The sequence below is a fragment of the Aethalodelphis obliquidens genome, unplaced genomic scaffold, assembly GCF_003676395.1.
Source record: "Aethalodelphis obliquidens isolate GAN/ISIS:26980383/991018 unplaced genomic scaffold, ASM367639v1 scaffold3, whole genome shotgun sequence".
NCBI classification, from domain to species: domain Eukaryota; kingdom Metazoa; phylum Chordata; class Mammalia; order Artiodactyla; family Delphinidae; genus Aethalodelphis; species Aethalodelphis obliquidens.
Window position 1 is genome coordinate 9,144,175 of NW_020837947.1, and position 16,351 is coordinate 9,160,525.

The 16,351-nt window shown below is 53.8% G+C and overlaps 1 protein-coding gene across 6 annotated transcripts in view; it reads right to left on the reverse strand.

Annotated features, from left to right (window-relative positions):
• SYNJ2 (synaptojanin 2) overlaps positions 1-16,351 on the reverse strand; it is a 99,550-nt gene that overhangs the window by 16,947 nt on the left and 66,252 nt on the right. For 5 of the 6 annotated variants that reach the window (XM_027082488.1, XM_027082470.1, XM_027082452.1 and 2 more), the window contains 11 exons: positions 14,737-14,909; positions 13,289-13,370; positions 12,425-12,574; positions 12,179-12,344; positions 9,320-9,511; positions 7,952-8,033; positions 7,178-7,318; positions 5,331-5,523; positions 3,118-3,276; positions 1,247-1,403; positions 175-292 (listed from right to left, as the gene is read on the reverse strand). In XM_027082488.1, coding sequence (XP_026938289.1) covers positions 175-292; positions 1,247-1,403; positions 3,118-3,276; positions 5,331-5,523; positions 7,178-7,318; positions 7,952-8,033; positions 9,320-9,511; positions 12,179-12,344; positions 12,425-12,574; positions 13,289-13,370; positions 14,737-14,909 — 1,613 coding nt within the window. The remainder of the gene's footprint in view (positions 1-174; positions 293-1,246; positions 1,404-3,117; positions 3,277-5,330; positions 5,524-7,177; positions 7,319-7,951; positions 8,034-9,319; positions 9,512-12,178; positions 12,345-12,424; positions 12,575-13,288; positions 13,371-14,736; positions 14,910-16,351) is intronic. The other variant, XM_027082461.1, reaches the window with a different exon arrangement.

Below are 16,351 nucleotides of genomic sequence, written 5' to 3' on the forward strand. Positions count from 1 at the left end.
TTAATTCTTAGTGGCAAGTACACAGCTACTTGTCATACTGTTCTTTGCTCTCTACTGTGTGTCACACACGCACACACACGCATTCGGATAGGGAAGGCAGGGCCGTTCTCTGCGGGGAGCGGCTGACCCCGCCTTCCTCAGCAGAGGATGTGCCCACGGCAGCCAGGACCGTACCTGTGGTCAGACGCTTGCAGCTCTGCTCGGCCGTAATACTTGAGGGCACCAGGAGACCAGGCGTGTCCGACTTTGGTGTCAGCGTCCAGATCGTTGTCCAGAAGGTTGAGTTCTCCAGCTACTCACGGGGATTCCAATCAAGAGACACACATACAACACAAAAGTGTATCAACATTCATGAATGCCGATTACAGACACATGCACCAGGGAGCTGCATAACGGACCACCTCCTGTCTCAGACTCCGTCGTTCTAACCCCCTGGGCTTGAAACCCTGTCAAAGTGGCTTTGGGGCCTGGGGTAAAAACTCCACCCCAGCGGGCAAACTGGGTGAGAACACAGACACCGCTGCTGCGGGGATTTTGCCTCAGGCCCATGGGAAACAGGAGATGTGCAGCTCTTTGTACAGCAGGAGATGCAGAGACTAAGAACCTGAGGGCATCCAGCCTCTTGCACAGATGTCCACAAAAGTGATCTGAACAAAAACGCATCTTCTCAATCTGCAGGTGAGATTTCTGGGCCTTGAAATCTCAGCATCCATCTCGCCAGAAAAGCTTAGTTGTTTATGTATTAGTTTATAGGCATTCGAATTTTAAACAAACTGCACTTCCTAGCTGGGTATCAATAATTGTTCAAAACATGATAGACCACTAATTGATTAAAAAAACAAACAAAAAACCTCTCATCTTTCCTGTGTCTCGCTCATATTTGGTTTGGAATCAGGGCTTTAAGCAGATAGAGTTCAGCTGAACAAAATGGGCTGGAGAAAAGGCATGAGTGTGAGAGGCAGAAGCGCCGGAGAGGAAGAGCTGTAGCCTCTCTCCTCACCCCTGCCGGGAACAGAAGGTGGCAGGGTGGTGTAGGGGGACAGCCGTGAGGCAGGGATTGCGGGAGCCAGGAGCAACTCCCAAAGCTTAGGGCTAACATCTGGGATGACTTTTGAGTAGTTCTGGGTTATCCAGAGAATTGTTATTTATATAACAAAGAGCGCTGGACTAAAGAAAAGTGATCTTCCTTCTATGGTACTGATCACTTGCCCTCTTCCAGCTCTGAAAGCGCACACATCTCAGGCACCTGTTCTGTCGAAAGGATGCCTCTTCCTCCACCACAGGACCCTGTCCGTCCAGGCCGGGGTGCGGCATTTGTCACTTGTGTCGTAGGCAGCAGAGCCAACATCATACTTGTAGGTGGGTCCAAAGTCAATGGTGCCTTCGTGAAAGTCTTTAAAAATCTGTTGGAAGAAGTCGCAGGACCCTCTTAGTTCTCCTAGATCATGTACATTACATGCAAATAGAAGGCACGTTCCAGAGTGTTTTTTATTCCTAAAGTAACAGAAGCTGTATCGTATTTGCAAATATGTCAAAAACTGGACATATGTGCCTTTTAATTGGCAAAAATGATGATGATTATCACTTTGCTCTGCTGACTTGCACACCGTTGGGTCTCCCACCACCTCAGCACCCCATCTGTCACACGCCTGCTTGTCAGCGCCCGGGTGACACTGACAGGCACAGGCCGAGGGGAACGCCTGGCCCAGCCCCGGCAAGGCCTTGATCCGTATTTGTTAACAAAACCAATTGGGTAAAAAGCAGCCCAGAACTGAAGTCCGGCCCTCCTCCGTCTTCACTTAGCCCTGGTCCAGCCCTGATGCTGCAGGAAGACCCAGGAACAGACATTCACTCAGCGCCTGAGGGGAAGGGTGTGGAGAATATTGGCAGGAGGGAGAGAGACCCTTTGCAGGAAGGAGTGGTGTGGCTACTCTGCCCTCTGGCCACCCCCAGCGACCCGTGTCACTGAGGGGGGACGACAGAAAACCTCGAGGAACATCCAGGTCTCACTGCAGGAGGAGCCTTAACCTCCCTGCCTGCACCATCTAACCCGCTGCATTTTCACCAGGTAGATGGAACTTAGCTGTGCCTCCCTCCCCTCAGCCTGTCCTGCTAGGAAGCAAACAGGCACCAAAACAACAAACAGTTTCAGGTGGGAGAGAAGATAAGTTTTCAGTCATGTGGGGGCTAGCCAGTGTGACCCTGAAGAACTGAGGACAGATTCTATAGTTGAATCTTCCCTATTACATCATGGCCTAAGGAGGCACTAGAAGACCACACCAGGTCAGGGAGGGGAAGTCTCATCGGAAGCATGACAGTCTTGGGCTCTGTCATGCCTCTGTTTACTGACTGTGTGACCTTGGACACGGTGTTTGACCTTGGCCTCAGTCTTCTTATCTATAAAATGGGTGTGATACCTAATCTGTAGGATGGTCTTAAGGATTATGTGTACAAATTGGTGTGTAAAGTGTATTAGATCTTGTTAGTGTATTAATTTATTTGTTAGTATGTTCACTAACAAGAAACAGAGATATCACCAAAATAAAATGTTTTGAGCAGAATCTAGCGTGTCACTTGCTGGTTTAGTGTACCTGACACACAGCCGTCCCTACGAGCGTCACCCTGCGTACCGGGCACGTGGACTGCGTACGTCACACCCACCAGCCTCACCGGCCATGTGCTCAGATGCTGACATGGGGCTGTCTGAAGCAGCTTGGACTCAAACTGAGCACAGCTGGACCAGGGCTCAGCTTGTGCGAAGGAGGAAGGGACAGCTGGCTCCCCCTCCAACCACAGAGCGTGGGCAGAGAGGCTCCTGTCACCCTGAGCTCCTGCGGTGGCTTACGTGTGTCTAGTGTCCTTTCATAGAGGAATGGCCCCTCTGGGCATGAGAAGACACAGACCCTGACCGTGGCCACCGAAAGGAGGAACAGGACGTGAGTGCGGATGGACGCTCACGTTTCTCTAACTTCTTACGCCAGACACCTTTTTCTACCATTATCAGAATCAGTTAAATTCACCCATGAAGCTTAATTTGCGAATGCTAGCGTGTACATTTAGCAGAAGCTATTCCATGTTGGAGCAGGTGTTAAAAACTATTTTAAAAGCACAACTTACTTTTCCACTTGATTTCTGCAGCTGTAGCTGATCAAATTCCAGGAGCTTCTTCCAGTCTTGGCGTTTAACAAAATAGAAGACTTCTTCGTAAGTGAGATCAATGCGGTAGTTGAAATCTCCGCACCAAAACACATAATCGTGAGAAAAAATGTTTCTTCCCTAAGTCATAAAAAAAAAAAAAAGCTGATTCGGCCCATTGCAAGGAAGGTGGGAGAAGGGAGAAAAATAAACTCACCCTACAGATGATAAGCAGATGTGTTTTTCTTAAAATGTTACTTAAGAAAAGTCTGCTAGAGCATCTCATTTTTCACTAATCCCATAAACTTACTGCGGGACTTTCCATTGGCTTAATTTTCAAATTTTAAATAGTGTTTTCGAGTGGTTTGGAGAAAGCTCCAACTGTAACAGAGGAAGCATGACTACCAATATTGGTATTCACTCTGCCGAGTGGATCTCAGCCATCAGGATGTACCCCTGCTTTGTTATGTCTGTATCCTAAGACGCATTACCCAAACATTCAGTGTTACGAGAACGCGGTTTAAGAAAATAAATATAAACGCTCGGGACACGCAACTTCGTAAAACCTGGTGAATTTCATACATTTTCATCCTGTGACCCTCCACCTCTCTCTCTCCCCCTCCCCCACCTTGCCCAGGGCAGCCCTGGAGAGCTGTGGCATCTTCCCCTCCCTTCCCCAGGAATCACGACAACAGCAGCAGCACGATATCAGCTGTCTACAATGCTGGGCTCTGTTCTGCGGCACACTGTTCTCCCAGCAGCCCTGTGAGGCACACACTAATGGCTCTTACAGATTAAAAAAAGAAGTGCAGAAACTTTGCTGAAGGTTACACCGCTAGTACATGATAAAGATAAGACATGAACTCAGATCTGCCAAACTCCAAAATCTGTTTCCGTTATACAAAAGGCTGAAATGATCACAGCCCAATAAAATGAATGTGCAGAGCATCACTGCCTAACAGAACACTCCGTAGTGATGGACGTGTTCTCTACCCGTGCTGTGCAGAACACGAGCCACCAGCCACATGTAGCCATCGAACACCTGACATGTGGCCAGTGTGACCGAGGGATTTTTAGTTTTATTTAATGTGAGTTCATTTAAATAGCTACTTGTGGCTAGTGGCTACTCTACTGAACAGGTACAGAGTATTAACTTATAGGTACCGTCAATACTTCTGTGGAAAATAGCTATAGTATAAACCCTTTAATTATTTTAAATGTGTCCCATGTTTGCTACTTTGAAACAGCACTTTTTAAGTGAGAAGGGTTGGACTTTTCTTTTTTAACTACATAGACCCAGAAAGAAAATATTAGCCCTACATAATCTGGAAAACTACAATTGCAAATTTCCCAACTCATTTATTTTATAATCCAAGAAATAAAACCCCCAACAAGGATTACAGCACTTCTTAATGAAAACTAAGGAATTTTTGCCTTGAGGGCAGCCCAACGAACAGGGTGTCAGTTTTAAGGGATCTGGCCTCACAGGGAAGAGCTCCGTGACCCAGCCAACCTCGTCTCAGGCACGTGCAGAATGTGTGGCAGGAACGGCTAAAGTCTACCCTCACTGCTGGGAAATAGGTGTCTGCACCAGGGTGAAGGTGTGCGGGACCATCATCTTTGCACAGAAAGGAAAACATTCAAATCTGAATTCAAAAAGATCCCCCGGCTTCAGAATGAAAGCCTCTGGACCACCACTAGAGGGCGGCACGACGCATGGTACTGGCAACCGCGAGACCGTACCGGGACCCAGAGCTCCCGAGCCAAGAATTCACTGGTTTCAAAAACGTGTATTCTCTTCTGAGCCACAACAGAATGTATGCGTGAGTCTCAAGAAAACCAAGTCTTATACTGGTTGGATTCAAATGTTCTTCACCAACTTGGACAAAGCATGGACGCACTGGTTTTCTTTCCCCATTGCATACAGTTGAATTAGAATAAGAAAACGCAGGGCACGTCGGGACATTCAGGAAACGCACAGAGTTACAGGAGGCAGAACGCTCCTGAGCCGGACTCCCTGCTCACCGCTACTGCAGCGCCCCTGGTCATCTCCCTGCCACCAGTGCTGAGCCCCCAGGGGCAGGGACCCTCCTACGGTCGTATCGCCACCGCCTGCCCGTATCAGCAGCTCAGAATACCGTGTGGGGGGCGGACCCGAGCAGGGGGCCCTCACACGCCACTGCCTCGCTGCTCACCATCGGGAAGCTCAGCCTCTGGGTGATCTCCCTGTAGTCCTCGTTCCTCTCCTTCACCTGGGACTGCCCGGCCGTCAGGTGGCTGCAGACGAAGCAGAAGCTGCTGCTGTGGAACTGGAAGCGGATGGCCACGGCGCCCTTGTTCCCCGCCTTTCCCCCCATGCCCGTCTTCACTGTGTCGATCGCCACGTCCCTGGAACAGAGAATGCACACGCGGGGGGGCCTCTCAGTGGCTCCGAAGGCAAAGCACGAGCAGCTTTGCTACAGAGAAGATCCGGGCGGCAGCGCGAGGCTTGCGGATCTGAGAGCCTCAAAGGCATCGGCTCAGAGGCTGGCTCATCCCATCTTCAGCGGCCAGGCCGCACAGGGACAGCGCGGCTGCCATCAGCTCCGCGTCACTCCTGACCCTCCTCTCATCGTGGGCAGCTGCCCCGTGGGAGGGGCTGGAGCATCCTCTCCACGGCCCCAGCTCCGAGGTGCTCACATGAGCACCCCACAAAGCAGCTGAATCACCTCCACCCCGGCCCTCCGCTGCCGGTCTCGCTGCTGCGGCAGAAGCAGCGTGGAGTTCCCCGCCCCCAGCCCCATCCCACACGGCCATCCGCCGCCGGTCTCGCTGCTGCGGCAGAAGCAGCGTGGAGTTCCCTGCCCCCAGCCCCATCCCACACGGCTCTTCTGCAAAGTACAGGGGTTGCCATCAGGTAATCGACGCATTTGAAACAACAGGAACCACCCAGTTCTCGATGCTGGGCTGGGCGGGTGGTTTCCAAGCAGACGCCTGGCATTAAAATGCCAGCTTACAATGCACACAGGTGAGCGCGTAGGTCCACGGGACCAGGGGCCGAAGCGACTGTCACCCAACAGACAAGGGATGGGGATAACCTGCCACAGTGTGCGAGCTTGAGGCTAAAGGGACACAGGTGTTGGGACCTTCGTTGGCACCCGGGAAATCCGGAGCCCCTCGGCCTCACTCCCTTCCTCATGTTGTATCTCTGACCTCGACCCTAACCTCTCCTCTACTCTGACCGTAACTGACTTTAGCCACTCACTGTGGACACTGCCAGACTGTCGCAGCGAACAGTTGGGGCACAAAGACTTTAACGTTTCCCAAAGGCCACAGAAGAGGATTATGAGCACGGAGCACGGTCTTGCTCTCCAAGTATCTCTCTGTCTGGTGCAGGCAGACAAAGACCAGAGGACGTTCCAACAACATGAATGAGACCAGGGAGCAATGCGTGCTCCTCCCAAACCTTAAAATCCCCATGCACGCACGCACACGCACACGCACACACGCACACACACACAGACGCACGCGCGCGCACACACACACACACACACACACACACACACACACGGGCTTTCCTAAAAGACACGCTTTTCCTAAGCTTTTCCCCTTTCTGACATTCACAAAACTGTCACTTTGGAGACCCAATAATGGGGTGACAGTGGTAGAAGCTTTCTGCCCACACATCTTATTTAGAATTCTTTTAAAAAGAGACAAAAGAATTGGCATTTCCTGCTGAGTTACCCAGCTCTTGGTCAGAGGTTTCCTGTCTAACATTTCAGCAAGGAATCCCTTTCCTTGTGCAAAACTGAGCCTGGGTAACAACGATCATGAAACAGTCTTTCTAAAAGGGTCCAGCTTCCTGAGCTAGAAGGTTCCCACTGTGGCTTTTTAAATGCTGGACAATATTCTATTCAGCTTGGTTTTTCCTTGGGGGTTTTGCTACATTTATCTCAAATCATGGCAGGTCCTGATTCCTGTTGCAGGAAGGGGGTGGGGGGAAGGAAGTCAGAATCAAACAATCCCGTGTTCCCCCAGATGTTCGTAAGCGCAATGTTCTTACCTGATGAAGGGGACGTGGTACGGACGTACAAAGATATAAAGACAGACGCCCACCAGCTGTACTGAAGTCAAGAGAATGTACCGATGAGAGCGTGAGATGGCTTTCTGAAGCTGCTCCCCCCACATCTTCCTGTTGGTGGTACTGGAGAGAAGAAGGATGCTGTTGAGTGTGAGCTGGAAGCAGGCCCTCCCACCTATAAACTCCTCTAGCCCTTAGTTGGGTCTTTATTGACGTCATGCTGCCTGCGCTCCTGCACTAGTGCCATGTGAGCCTTAATCCCCGCAATGGGCTATCCGCATATTTCTGGTTGTGTTGTACACATCAAACATGTGCCCCACCCAACCCCTGCCACCTGAACCCCAGCACAGGGCCTTGCTCATAAGACCTCCATAGAACCAGGTTTTATTATTTGTTCAGAAAGTACCTTGAAATGGACTAGGAAAGAGAGAGTCCTGCTGACCTCACACCTAATGTTAATCCAGTGGTTTTCTTTCCTTTGTTTCTTTCTTACACTCACACACAGGAAACGTGAGTCAGCCCCCGCCCAGCCCGGCCCATGCCCTCGGGGCTCACACATGCCACCTCGTAGCATGAATCAGCCTGAGGCAGCAGCACCCAGGGAGCACTGAGCCTATCCCACCCTTCCTTCTATTTCCTTAATCAGCAAAGAGAGAGGAAGGGAGAGGCGTATGTCCGTGAGGTCGTGGTGGGAGCACAGTCAGAATGCAGAGGCTCCCGGCTCAGGATCCCACCCCACCGCGCCTGGCCGCCTACCTGGCATTGACGATATTCCCTGCGCTCAGTTCCACCATCTCTTCAAACCCCACGGCAAATATGTCAGCTGGGCTGCTGTCATCTGCAGAACAAGCAGAAGACGAGGGAAGTCAGACCCACGGAGGCCTGTGCTGGCCCACGGCCTGGGGGACCCCTCAGACCACGTGGTGAGCTCCACGCGCCAACCTCCTTCCAGCTCCCACTGTGCCCACGGCTCTTCCCTGGCTACATCCTGGGCGTATCACTAACCTCTCCAAACTCTGCTGCTTGCTCTGCAAAAGGGACGGTAGCGGCCACCTCGCAGGGTGGTCGTAAAGCGTAAATCAGAGAACACGTGTAGAGTGCCTGGACCAATAACTCCCACACGCAGCAGACACCGCCCCCCCCCCCCCAACCAGACCCTAAGTTGCCAGGGGGCAGAACTGGCTCATACTTGTTTGTGTCCCTCAGTACTTTTCACAGCGCTGGGCCAGCCTTGCTGGGATCATGTCTGACCGTGGTCCTGTCCCAGGGCACTGTTGTCCCGGTGGTCAGAGAAGGGGACATCCAGCCCTGCTTGGGACCCGCTCTGATGAAATCTGCCCCAGAAATGCCTGGTTTACAGGAAGCACAGCGAGCAGAAGGGTTGCTCATCCGTTCTCTCTTTGTCCCCTTTAACAGGGAATCTTAGGTTAATAGAAGCCCTGCAGCCACCTGCTGCCTGCCTGCCGATGTGTCCTGATGCTTAGCTGCCTGAGGCATCCCAGGGACTCGGAACAAGGTCCTCGAGCTACGCTGCCCCCAAGCCCCTGCCACATGCGGACAGCGCACAGAGAGCGGGGACGGGGCTCTGGGCACCGACCCGGACGGCTGTCGATCAAGGTACCTAAGCAGAGCTGACCCCGCCCTCCAGCGCACATCAACAGGCAGGGAACCGGACCACGAGTCTTTCCAGAATCCAAGCGAGCGGGGAAAAAGCGAAACCCCTACGCAAACGCTGACTGGAGAAAAAGTACGTTCAAATCCTGAGTTCTCAGGCCACTAAATATTACCTTGCACGATATAAGACAAAAGGTGAGGTGTCAACCTTGGAATTGTTTTATTCTTAAAAGGTACACAGGGAATTCCCTGGCAGTCCAGTGGTTAGAACTCCACACTTTCGCTGCCAAGGGCCTGGGTTCGATCCCTGGTCGGGGAACTAAGATCGTGCAAGCCGCGGCCAAAAAAAAAAAACCAACCAACCGTGTCTGTGATCTAACCTTCCACAGAGCTTTCTAAACATTCCAAGGAGTGAGAAGGCCAAATACCCAACTTGCCAAGTCCACCTGCGGACGAGGCGAGACGGCGGCCGGGGGTCTGCACCTGTCGCCCTGTCCCGGCCACACTCACCCTGGGATCCAGAGACTCCGGAAGACACGGGCGCGTCCAGCAGCCACTCAGCCAGCTCGGCAGTGCCCAGCAGGTTGCTCCTGAACTGCTTCCCTCCATTCACGTTCCAGGTGCCCACGGCGACGCGCACCGGCTTGAAATTCGTGAACTCCGACTGGCGCTCCGACATGGCTTGCAGGATCCTGGGAGTCACTGCTGGGGGCACAGAAAGGCCATGTTTGCACCCCTATCCCCACGCATCTGCCCCCGAAACATGGCCAGGCTCTCCATCAGAGGGGGATGCACGATCCCATCTATATGGACCAATGGGTGCTCCTTATAAAGGTGCTAAGAGGCTAAAAGCCACCCACGAACACGTTCCTGTAGCACTTCTGCCATAATGTCCCCTCCGCACCCTTCCCCCAACAGAGCCACAGAGGCTGCGACATCAGATCACAGGGAATCTCATCCTCGGCGGGCACGCACGATCCCGTGGGAGTTTAATCAAGGGGACACTGCAACTTTCCATATTAAATACACACACGGAACTTTAAGGGTCTGACAACCATCTTTGCATTTTCCACCGACCAATCCGCATGCCTGAAATGTTTTACCTCAGACTTAAGCCTTTAAAAAATCATGACTCTGAGCCAAGTCCATCCTCTTAGATGGCCGAAATACAGTCCATTTTTTACACTAGGGGCTTAGCCCAAATATCTATCACATTTACTTTGCTATGAAACAAGACTCACTGTCCTACTCAGAGCTTCTTTCCACAGTTATTGAGCTGGCCTTATTTCCAGGGCTGACACAAATGTCACCTGGGCTGCCAGAAGCCAAATAGGAGTTCCCCCAATAAAATAATAAAAAGTAAAAAAAGTAGAAAAGGGGTGTGAAGTCATTTTAAGCACGGGCAAACTAATTTTTCAAAAACACCAAAAATTTCTAAACCAAGAGTTATACATTTTTCTAAGGAAAAATGCCGGGTCTCCCCTTCTTTTCCACGAGCCCTTTAATGTTTACAGGCTCTACGGGATAAGATGCCCCTAAAATGTCCCCAAAGAAACCTCTAGCTCACTTATATGTGGAATCTTACACAGACACACACACACACACACACACACTGAACTCATAGATACAGAGAACAGTTGTCAGAGGTTGGGGTGCGGGTGTGGCGAGGTGGGTGAAGGTGGTCAAAAGGTAGAAACTTCCTGTTAAACAAGTCCTGGGAATATAACGTACAGCGTGGTTACTACAGTTAACAATACCGCGTTGTATATTTGAAAGGCGCTAAGAGAGTCGTTCTTAAAAGTTCTCATCACAAGAGAAAAAACTACCTGTGTGTGGTGATGATGTTAACTAGACTTACTGTGCTAATGGTTTTGAAACATATACAAATATCAAATCATTATGTTGTATACCTGAAACGAATGTAATGCTATACATCAAATATATCTCAAGTAAAGAAGAAAGAAAAAAGGAAACCTCTAGCTATTGAGGGAATCATGACAGTCCTGCCCCTGAGAGTGGAAGGTGTCCTCATCCCTGGGAGAGTTCTACAGGGTTCTAGGGCCAGAACAGAAACAGGAGGCCACCCTCATGGAAGACTCCCCACAAATGATACCTGGCAATGGGAACAAGAACCCTTTCAAGCTGAGAAAGATTCCTGGATGAGTTAACACTCAAAGACATCGACTCTGACCCCAGTGGACCCTTCTCCACTTCTCCCCGCCTCTCGGTTTGGAAATGGTGCAAATTAAGAAAGTAGAAGAGTGAGCTCTCACGTGAGTCCAGAAAGCACCGGGAACCACAGTGACAGCTGGTATTGTGGACACATTTTTTTGTTTTTTGTTTGTTTTTCTGAGGTACGCGGGCCTCTCACTGTTGTGGCCTCTCCCGTTGCGGAGCACAGGCTCCGGACGCGCAGGCTCAGCGGCCATGGCTCACGGGCCCAGCCGCTCCGCGGCATGTGGGATCTTCCCAGACCGGGGCACGAACCCGTGTCCCCTGCACCGGCAGGCGGACTCTCAACCACTGCGCCACCAGGGAAGCCCTGGGGACACGTTTTTATCTTCTGTATGTTGTGGTGTCTGACCTTCTGGCTGGGGAGAGACTGCCCCTCCCGGGGCTAAGCCAACTCTCAGACCCAGCCAGAGCCTGTTACACGCAAACAAGCCACCCAGAGCCGTACCGCCTCCTTCTGGCCGCATACCCCGGAGGGGACGTTCCTCTGCCTCAATCATCCTAGGACCACGTCCCATCCAACTAGAGCCCATCCCTAGCCCAAAGCCCCCACGGTTACTCAAACTAGCCAGTCCTACACCTTGCCCGGCCTTCCCTATGGAAACCCCAATCAAGGCTGTGGCCTAAGTGCCCTTCTGCCTCCTGACCACCCTGGCATCTTCCATGTGGTCCCGAGTGGCATTTCTAGGACCTGTGAGTGTATTAACTTTGTTTTTTCCTGAGCCTCTCCTCTGCCTCCTCGTGGGGCTGCACCCAGCTGAGCATCTCCTAAAATACGAAACACAGCGGCAAGCTGCTTAGATCAGCTGGTCAGACCATGAGACTGATCACGCTGGGGCCGTAATACAAACAGCAGGCCACCCTCGTGGAAGACTCCCCACAAATGAGAGTTGGCAATGGGACCAAGAACGCATTCAAGCTGAGAAAGATTCCTGGATGGGTTAACATTCAAAGACGTGGACACTCTGAGAACAGTCAAGGATCAGATCTGAGCACAGCAGCTCCCTCCCGCTGCCCCGCAGCTCAGGGGGGCGCCTGCCACCCACCATCTGGGGTGACGTGAGGGGTGGGAAGGCTGGCTAGCACCCCCCAACCACCGCCCTCTGGATCTCCCCAGGCAGAGCGGGAGCCCCTCACCCAGCAGGGCCTCGTTGTCCAGCAGCATCCTTCCTTTGTCCGCAGACTCTTCAGTGTAGACGTCCCCGACCAGCAGCAGCTTGATGGCCTCCTGCTTCACCCCATCGAAGAAGTTGGACTGGATTGTGCGAGACACAGACCGGGCCCCGTCCTTCAGCTTCCCCACCTGCCACAGGCCGGACGACAGGCCGTGAGAGGGGCCCGCACGGGCACCACCCGCCCCCCGCCCCCGCGGCCTGCCCTTACCTTGGCCTTCCCTTCCAGGGCCCGGCTGCCCGTGAACATCTTGCTCAGGCTGTGCCCGTTCAGAGACCACATGGCTTTGAAGGACTCCACGAAGCGGTCGGCAATGGGCTTTGAATTCAGTCCTAGGCTCTCAAGCTGCAGGTGGAGGACCTGGGAGAGGAGCGGACAGTGGTCACTAACTTCTCACCCGAAAGCACCCCCACAGACACCCAGGGGACACCACCAGGCACCATCCCCATGAGGGTTGCTGTGGGTGACTCTGTGCCCCCCAGAGGACAGGGCACCCTCGCAGCAGAGAATGGGGCTTCTACGGCTCACCCAACTTTATACTTCACCCAGCCCTCCTCTGACACCCTCCCCCTCCCTCCCCCATACTACCCGCAAAACAGGACAGCAAGGGATGGACGGCAGGCAGCGCGGACCCCACTCCTCCTCCCAGCGGTCAGCCAGGACAGGCCACCCAGGCAGCAGACCACAGGCTTCAAACTCCCTCCCAGGCTTCAAACCCAGCCTCATCTCAGGCGGTCTCACCCTGCCTTCCTCTAAGGGAACGTTCACGATAATCACTACCCATGGCTACCGTTTCTCCTTTGGGCCATGGTAGCACCTTTGGGCCACCATGTCCGGGGTGCATTCCAAAGAGTGTGCGAAAGCGTGCCTGTGATAGGCCAAAGGCATCTCACGGCATCGGCAAGCCAGCTACCCAGGGAGACCTCTCTCTAGATGCCGGACACGTCACTGTCCCCTCCCCACAGTGGGAACGTCAGCCCAGTGAGGCCTCCCTCATCTTGCCGACAAGGGTGCTGAGCCCAGCCCATCCCCCTGAAGGCACAGGACAGGACACAGATGGCCCGAGAGACAGACCTCGAGGGCGATGAAGCTCTGCACCGTGTTGGTTCGGTCCAGGCAGTCGAGACAGTTCATCCGCAAAGTGCCTTTCTGAAAACTTCGGGAAACAACACACACAAGTTACAAGTTCTGCTGGAAGGAGCACTGCCCGTGGCACAACGGCCCATCTGACTGCAGGCCCCCAAGGAGCCTCGTCCTGAGAAAGAACCCCTCACCTCCTCCCTGGGAGGCCGCCTGCCAACTAGAGCCCACCCGGGCAGCCCAAAGCCACCAGAGTTACTCAGCCCGGTGGATCCTAAGCTGTTTGTCTTCCCCACGGAAACCCCAGCGGGGGCTCCCCAACGGTACGCGGTGCGGTGGGTCCCAGCGCTGCTGGAGGGGTGGCCGGGTCCAGAGCGCGCTCTCGGCAGCCTGCACACCAGGGCCGTCACAAAGACGGTCAAATCTCGTCACCCTAGTTACGTTCTAGAAAGTTGCGTGAACCGTTAGCGAATTGAACTGTCAGCAAAGCAGCAGCCGCGGAGCCACTGCTCCTGGGGGGCTATGTTCCCGTGAGCCACTGCTCGCGTATTTTCATCGACTAATCCATACATAACCTTGTTTTATGTGTGTCTCTGTTTAAAGACACCTAATTTAATATATATTGTTGATTCATCCACAATCAAGTCTTGGCCATCAGCGCTGTAACTCGTGCCTGAACGAACACACGTACTCTCTCCCTGAGGCACGTCACACCCTTCCTGGGCTTAGGACCCTGGACAGCACTTAGCACCACGCCTGGGGGGGCATTTTAAACAGTGAAATCTCCGACAAGATGCACAAAATAGCGAAGACGTGGCACCCTGCAGACTGTACGGGAACACCTGTTTGCAGGGGGAGTTGAAACAAGAAGGCCGAGCGGGGCCCGGCCCCACCTCAGCCGGGAACGTGCACGGCAGGCGCCTCGACTTTCTCACTGTTCTGAGCAGGCCTGGTGAGTGACCGTGAACGCTCCAGGAGTTTGACTTTGGGGTCACAAATAAACTTCAGCAAGTGGGCAAATCTGCAAATATGGAATCGCGGAAACCGGACTTCCTTCTCCTCCACTCTGAGCAGGGAATCCACATCCCAGTTCCCTTAGGCAATCGGGTTTATGCCAGCTGCCCCCCTTCACTCCTGCTAATTTTCATCACAGTTCGGATGATAAGTTATACGGTCACCACGGCTCCACCGTTTAACCCGGTCCCCGCCATCAGTACATTTTGCCAGAAAACCATGATTTATCATCTGCTCACAAAATTCACAAGCATCTCCGATTGTGGGAAGGGAAAGGAGAAGGCCAGAATCCAAGGTGCCCGATATCACCGAGCCCGCGGCCCCAGAAACTGCAAGTGTAGGAGCGGCGAGGGAGGGCGTGCTCCCGGCAGAGCCCCTGCCACTCAGCAGCTCACCCGGCGGGACGACAAGATGCAGGTGAGACTCACCGTGGACTTACATTCTTGCCCCTGGCAAACACATCAAAGTCATCCCAGTGCAGCTTCAACTGTGGCCTCAGCAGGTTCTCCAATTTCTCTAGCTTCCCGCCTTTGGCAAACTGATGGAAGTCAAAGTTGATCATAGGCGTGTCGCCAGCGTGGCAAGAAGCCCAGAGCAGCTTCTGAAAAGGGACGGAAGGGAGAGGGTGGCAGGGCATCTGAGCGGCCAACTGTGTCACTCGACACGGTGCAGGGCTTAGCTTGAAGGCTTACGGTGGACCCTGTGGTTTACCAGCCCCGACCCGGAAAGGGCAGCACAGAACAAAGGCCCTGGGGACAAAACCACAAAGAGCCTCTTGCCTGCAGAAGGGCACAAGGTCCACCTTGGACAAAAGACAGCCAGAGTAGGTGTGGCTCCCCGGGGCAGCCCAGGGCCCTGCACCAACATCACCTCCCAGGGGGCTCTCTGGAGGATGCCCACGGGGAAGGACTGTTCTGTTCTGCAGGCACCCGAGTGCCACAGGCACACCAGGTACAGGGCAGCACAGCAGGCTGCGGAGCTCATAATCCAGCTCCTGTTGCCCTGGTAACCAGTCCCGCCCTGACAAGGCAAGACTCCGCGAGGGTGTGCTCAGAGGCGGCCAGGTCCCTCGGCAAGGCCTCCAGGCCGCCCAGTGAGGGGAGGCGCAGCCCAGTGAAACTCCAGGGTGGGGGAGACAGGGGCTCAGGGCCCACTCGGGCCCGGGGCCAGCACGTGAGCTGGACTGAAGGCGGAGCCAGACGTGAGGAAGCACGGCCGGTGGGTGCCTGGCAGGCATGGTGCCCTGGCCGAGGTCTGCCTTCCACACCAGGAGCCCCAGCCAGCAACTCCTCAGCACCCTCACCAGGCAGCCCCGGGGCGAGGGATGAACCACTGCCTTCCCAGCGCACCCAGCCTCGGGCTGCCAACCACACCCTCCCATGCGGCTTCAGGTCAGCCTTGTCCAGCATTTGCCCAGCCAGAGACGAGTGACTCTGAAGGACTAGAAGGGCTTCAGGCCATCTGGTCCCGAGGACTCTGAGCGCCCGTCCCTCCTGCGCTAGAACGCAAGTCAGCGCTCCGCTGCCGTCATCAAGAAAGTCTTGCTGGGAAGCAGTCGGCCAAGCTGAAGCATTCACACTCGGTGGCTTCAGGATCTGGAGCAAGTGCCTGGGCCCCTGTGGCCTGATAACCACGGGTCACAGGCCGGCTGCCTGTGCGTGGCCCTCAGCGTGGCAGAGCTGACAGGCTGAGGGAGCGCCTTCTATGTGATACCCCAGTTGGGACCATGACCCAGGTCTCTCCAGGTAAGGTCCACCTCTTACCTCCTACCTGCCCAGGGGTCTGGTCTCCCCTGCTGGGCCAGAGGCCTGCAGTCACCTCCTGCCTTTCCAGCGCAGGGGCCCACCAGCTGATGGGGGCGTGCTGAGGACACCTTCTCCCCAAAATCAAGGCATAAAGGGGAAAAATTCTTGAGGGTTTTTTTTCCCCTTCTTCTTCCTTAAAATAAACTGCCCGCACGGCTGCCAAGATGGGTGGCAGCGGAGATGCTTCCCGAGCTTGTTGCCAGTAGCAACAAACCAAACAGGAAAAGCAGGTCTGGCC